This window comes from Lipotes vexillifer, unplaced genomic scaffold, assembly GCF_000442215.2.
Source record: "Lipotes vexillifer unplaced genomic scaffold, Lipotes_vexillifer_v1.1 scaffold150, whole genome shotgun sequence".
Taxonomy (NCBI): Eukaryota; Metazoa; Chordata; class Mammalia; order Artiodactyla; family Lipotidae; genus Lipotes; species Lipotes vexillifer.
In genome coordinates this window covers 7,489,575-7,495,574 of record NW_006792921.1, presented here as the reverse complement: position 1 = coordinate 7,495,574, position 6,000 = coordinate 7,489,575, and the positions used below count along the sequence as shown (strand labels likewise).

The window sequence follows — 6,000 nt, the reverse complement described above, 5'->3', positions numbered from 1 at the left end:
GGTGGTGGGAGATGAGGCAGTTGCAGCCACTGGTAGCCTATTCTTGGATGAAACTTTGTTACGTAGGGAAGTAGGAACCCAGAGCTGCTATTACAAGGAGGCGCAGGGTGAAAGAGGACTTTTCCTTAAGAGGGGAGGAACCTTGCTTTGTCTATAGTCGGATTTTGCCAGGGTCTAGCATAATGCTGGCCACTCCCAGGGGGGTCAATGAAGCTTCAGGCGCCAGGCTCGCAAGACGCTGGAGCCTTTCCTTTTGGATAAGGCAGGGACAGGAAGGCTTATCCTGATCGCCAACAGTGTAGCACCCTCCCCCTAAGCTCACCCACCCCGGCTGCGTGGGAACCTGGGCCGGGAGGAGGGGATGCTCCTGTGCCCCAGAGCTGGGGGTGGGTGGAGAAAGCAAAGACCCGCCCGCTGACAAGCTTTTATCTCCAGTCTCTCGGTTCAATGCATTTGTGGTTAAGCAAGCCGCTGTTGGTCAGGTTTTCCTGTTATGCTCACAGCTGATATAGAACCCAAGTATTTTCCCCTACTCTGTTCATGGGCTAAGTGAAGTTGGGTGCTTCACTGTCTTCACCTGCAGTGCAGAGTTGGCGTCTCCAAGTTGCAGCCTGAGACAGCTGCAGAATTGAGGTCGTGCTCTGGGGTCATGTTGGGTTTGCTCTGGTTGCTAGGTATCAGACTGGGGTCTGATCCCCACAGAGCTGTCTCTCTCTTTACTTTACCTTCACTTGCACTTGCTACCTCCTTCCTCTAAGAACTGCATTTGCCGGCTGGGGCAGCAGCCCCTAGCTTGGAGGGAGACCCCAGAGGCAGCTCATGCTCCAACTGGACCCGGGTGTGTTCCACTTTGGCTGAGATCCTTTCAACCTAGAGAAGGCACCAGGAGTTCCCCACAGCTCATGGGTGTAGATGCAGTGTTCCACCTGCAACCACCTTGGTCACCTCTGAGGTGTTCTCTGTTGTGTGGTCTGCCCCTTCCTTTCTTCCACTCCATGCCCCACACCTTAAGCTCTAGTACAAGTCCTGCTGCAGCATTTACTTAAAGGGTAAGTCATTTAACATGTCTATCTCACAGTTTCCAAGTTGCTGGATAATCACACATGTATTTAATTGTTACTGTGGGGACCAGAGGAAGTGTAAACGCCCTGGTCTCAGTTGGGCACTGCTGCTTCTCCTGCTTTGACCTCATGTCCTGGTTAGGATGCCACTGGGCACCCCCTGGTTGCTGGGGCCCAGCCCCCCTTCATACAGCAGAACTGGTGATTGGTCCTTTGTTTTTCAGGCCATGGCTTCATAGTCTGTTGTGACCCTAGTTCCATTTTAAATAAATAGCCCTTTGGACAAACTGGCAAAAAATGTTCTTCAAATGTTAAAAAATAGACAAAGTAAATGTGCACAGATCTAAAACAATTCTGTCATTTTCAAAATGCTCAGATTTGATAAATGGTGGGAGTTTGACATAGTACAGTGGTTAAGAACATGCGTGGGTCTGAGTCAGAAAGACCTAGATTTGAACCTGCATAAAGTTGGACAGGTAGCTTAACCTCCCTGAACATAAAATGGGATTAATCCAAGCTTGACTTCACTGTTATAATGATGACATGACTATACAGTGATGACATGCTAACAGGTGTTGATATGTACTAGGGCCTGCATTTTATATAGAGATTTCGATGGCAAATTTCTTATTATCTTCACCCATTTCACAGATGAAGAACCTAAAAAATAGGTGAGATAATCTCCCAGCATCATACAGCTATTAATTGTGCAGCTGGGTTTTGAATCTGGGACATCATCAGAAGCCCTGCTCTGAACAATCAGCTAAGTGCTGCATTTAACATATCCTCCAACACATAGAAGGTGCTTAAGGAAGGCTGTCTATGATAATAATTGTTATTAAGCACATTGTCTGAAGACTCATTAGATGAATTTGTTTAAAATTCCTTAAAATGCTCCAAAGATGGTAAAATAAGAATAATACAAGCTAAAAGATGCAAAGACATTGCAGAATGTTAAAAATTAGTTTTAGTTTATAACATAACTTGTAATCATATAAATTATTTTAGAGAAGAGGCCCAACTTCCTGTTGTCAGATGTGGCCTGCCGGCTTGTCCTTGTTTTGTGTTTTATAGCCTCCCGGTCACCATTTTTGCCTTCCTGCTGGGGCCCACTCATGCCCTTGATGAAGCTTAGACAGGCCCCGGGGACTAGGCTCCTCCACCTGGCTTCTCTCTCTCCCAGGGCTGGGCACTGGGCCTGCCCCACACTGGCCGTGTGTAATGTCTCTCCTAGTTTTGTTTGTTCCACTTTCTGAGTTTCTGTTCTAATGCACAGGTGCACAAACTTCGTTTGAGAGTTCGATAGCCAGTCTGAAATAGGTGAGTTTATTATGTGTAATCGGTAACTACTTCCCAGGCATTAGCCCATTTAACTTTCACAATGAGACAGATACTATTATTAATTCTAATCTTAATACAGACGTTAAAACTCTTTAAGTAAAAAAATCTAGCGAGAGTCATAGGTTTGATATTAGCTTGTGCATGTGGGAGGAAAGGAAAGTGTTGTCAATCTTTTCCCAGCTTAAAGAAAATTTCCAAATATTTGTACCTTCCAGAAAACAAAATATCAATTTAAATATCATTACAAGGGCAATACATTATTAAGAAAGGAGATCAGACTTTAAGAGGTGAAAGTTTACTTTCATAGTCGGGGTGTCTTAGACAACTTCCTTGGTAGAAAAACCACCTGCAAGGGCAATTTTGCGACAGAGTCCTCGCTGCTTTTCTGCAGCTGGAGGAGAGGCCTAGCTTGTGGTGATTTCTGTCATCAGCAGGTGGGGCGGCATTTCTTTCTCATGGACATGACTGGTATTTTTCTCTATAGTTAGTACTGATAGAAACAAAAGCTGACCTGAGAAAATTAGAACCAACAAGGAGAAAGGGAAACCGGTAGAATAGGATTATTAACAAAAGGCACATGCATGCTGTTCTGAAGAGTCTTATTTTGTGCCCCCCTCTCTCCCCACCCCGGCCATCCACCTCCACTTTTTTTTTTTTAAACTTTGCTTTTAGTTTGTCGCCCCTAAGCAGTTACCGGGAATCAGGGCCCAGGCTGGGGCTGCCCGGCTCAGCCAGCGAGTCTATACAGTGTGTGCAGGGGTGCCGTTCGCCCCCTCCAGGTAAATGCAAGGACATGGTCGGCCAGGTCCTGGGGGATTTGGGTGATGGGGCCAGGCTGCAGGGCTGGTGGGTTCCATTAGGCAGCTGTCAGATGTCGAGAGAGGAAGCAGAGGACAGGGAGGGGGTTCGAGAGGGCGTAGTGGGCGCCGGCCCCAAGCCCCCAGCACCCAGCACTCCTCCCTGTAAGCTGCTGGTGTCCTTGCCGCCCAGCGAGGGGAGGTGCGAGTCGTTGTGCGTGAACCGGACGCTGGTCACGTGGCTGCCGTGACCCCAGTCCAAGAGGCTCGGCGCCTTGGCGCACGCGCACAGGTACTGGAAGAGGTCCGCTTGGCGGAAGTCGTCTGACGCAGTCACCGTACGCTCGTTGTGGGAGCAGCACAGGGAGTGATGTCGGTTCCGTCTGAGCCATCTGGCCACATGCCATAGACATGGAAGTCCAGCACGCAGGTGTAGGTGGCCTACTCCCGTTCTCAGCTCTCATAGTGATTCCTCAGCAGCGTACAGCCTCCAGCCACGTCCCAGTAAAGGATCTCATAGTCCCAGAATTGGACATCATGAAGTTCCTATCCTTGGACAAGTCAGGGTGAGTGACGAAGCTGCAGTGACCCACACAGTGGCCAAAGCGGCTGGACTCGGTATCACTACTGGAAGCTCTACTCTTCTTTATCCTGCTCTGTGGCCTGGGATGTAGATGAAATACAGGAGGCCCAGTTTAATTTGAATTTGAACTTTAGTAAAGAAACAGGTTTTTAGTATAAGTGTGTCTCATGCAATATTTGGGACATACTTATACCAGAAAGGTATTTGTTGTTTATCAGAAATTTAAATATATCTGGGCTCCTGTATTTTTAATTTATTTTTATTTTATATTGGAGTATAGTTGATTAACATGTTGTGTTGTTGTTTATCAGAAATTTAAATATATCTGGGCTCCTGTATTTTTAATTTATTTTTATTTTATATTGGAGTATAGTTGATTAACAATGTTGTGTTAGTTTCAGGTGTACAGCAAAGTGATTCAGTTATACATATACATGTATCTGTTCTTTTTCAAATTCTTTTCCCATTTAGGTTATTATAGAACATTGAGCAGAGTTCCCTGTGCCATACAGTAGGGCCTTGTTGGTTATCTATTTTTTTTTTTTTTGGCCACGCCACGAGGCTTGTGGTATCTTAGTTCCCCAACCAGGGATCAAACCCGGGCCGCCTGCAGTAGAAGCGCAAGAGTACTAACCACGGGACCACCAGGGAATTCCTGAGGTTATCTGTTTTAAATATAGCAGTATGTGCATGTCAATCCCAAACTTCCAATCTATCCCTTCCCCTTCCCCTTCCCCCCTGGTAACCATAAGTTTGGTTCTCTGAGTCTGTGAGTCTGTTTCTGTTTTGTAAATGAGTTAATTTGTATCTTTTTTGTTTTTGATTCCGCATATAAGTGATATCATATGATATTTGTCTCTCTCTGCCTGACTGACTTCTTCACTTAGTATGATAATCTCCAGGTCCATCCATGTTGCTGCAGTTGGCATGATTTCATTCTTTTTAATGGCTAATATTCCATTGTATATTATTATATTATTGTTATTATTAAACCTGGCAACCCTAGTTTGGGAGGCTGCATCAACAGGCTCCTGTCCTCTGGCTTCCCATTGTGTTAGATCAGTGGGAGGCACTGGTGGGAGGAAGGGGGCTGGAAGAGGAGGAGGTGGAGGTATTGGCTGTGTGACTTGCTCTGGCCAATAAAATGAGGCAGAAGTGATGGATGCCATTGATAAGCCTCAGTGAACCCAGCAGGACTTGTAAGATCTCAGAAGAACAAAGGAAGGAAGCAGCCCTAAGTACAGTGAGGAGGGAGGAGCAGGGCTCTAGGTAGAAAACTGGGATTGGGACAGAGGGCTATAACATTGCTGATTGGCTGGTGCCATTCATTATTCAAGAATATGTTTCTAAAAAAATCAGCAGACTGGTTTTGGGAAGCTGGTGCACCTTAGCTTAGTCTAATTTTTTATAGTTTTCACTTTTTTGGTTTGTGAGAGTGGAAGCAACAGTGAATCAAAGACTTCATTTGAGAGTCAGTCACCTTGAGCTGGGCGAGTGCTGTGTTCCAAGCAGGGGCAGCAGGGCAGTGGGAGTGCAGACCGAAAAAATGCAGACCACCGGGGCACTACTCATTCCTCCTGCTCTGATCCGCTCTTGTACCAGGGGTCTGAGCAGGCCTGTGTCTGCCTCCTTCCTGAGTAGGCCAGAGATCCCATCTGAACAGCCTTCCTACAGCAGTGTCCCACTCCAGGTGGCCAGGCGAGAGTTCCGGACCAGTGTTGTCTCCCGGGACATTGACACAGTGGCCAAGTTTATTGGTGCTGGGGCTGCCACAGTTGGTGTGGCTGGTTCAGGGGCCGGCATTGGAACAGTGTTTGGCAGTTTGATCATTGGCTATGCCAGGAACCCGTCTCTGAAGCAGCAGCTCTTCTCCTATGCCATTCTGGGCCTTGCCCTGTCTGAGGCTATGGGGCTCTTCTGTTTGATGGTCACCTTCCTCATCCTCTTTGCCATGTGAGGCTCCATGGAGGTCACCTATCCACCCCTGCTGCTTCGACTCCAGGCTGTGCCTGGTACTAGAGTGTGCTAAGCTTTACCATTAAACACAGTGTTTCCCTAAAAAAAAAAAAAAAAAAAAAAAAGACTTCATTTGAAAAAATGGCAGAACTTAAATTTTAAAAAATGTTAAGTAAAGAAATTTCATGGATTTCTCATTTTGCTGGGTAAGCTTTGAGAATATTGTCTTGACACCTAGACAGATATGAAAACCATTTATTTC

General features: G+C 46.3%; 1 protein-coding gene across 1 annotated transcript; it reads left to right on the top strand.

The window, feature by feature from the left end:
- The first annotated feature begins 5,328 nt into the window (after positions 1–5,328).
- On the top strand, positions 5,329–5,739 carry LOC103089909 (ATP synthase F(0) complex subunit C1, mitochondrial). The gene has a single exon (XM_082931377.1). It carries the CDS (start codon positions 5,329–5,331, stop codon positions 5,737–5,739), a length of 411 nt encoding a protein of 136 aa, XP_082787503.1.
- The last annotated feature ends 261 nt before the right edge of the window (positions 5,740–6,000 follow it).

Coding starts and splice junctions, on each gene's coding strand:
- LOC103089909 (XM_082931377.1), top strand. CDS start 5,329: ATGCAGACCACCGGGGCACTACTCATTCCTCCTGCTCTGATCCGCTCT.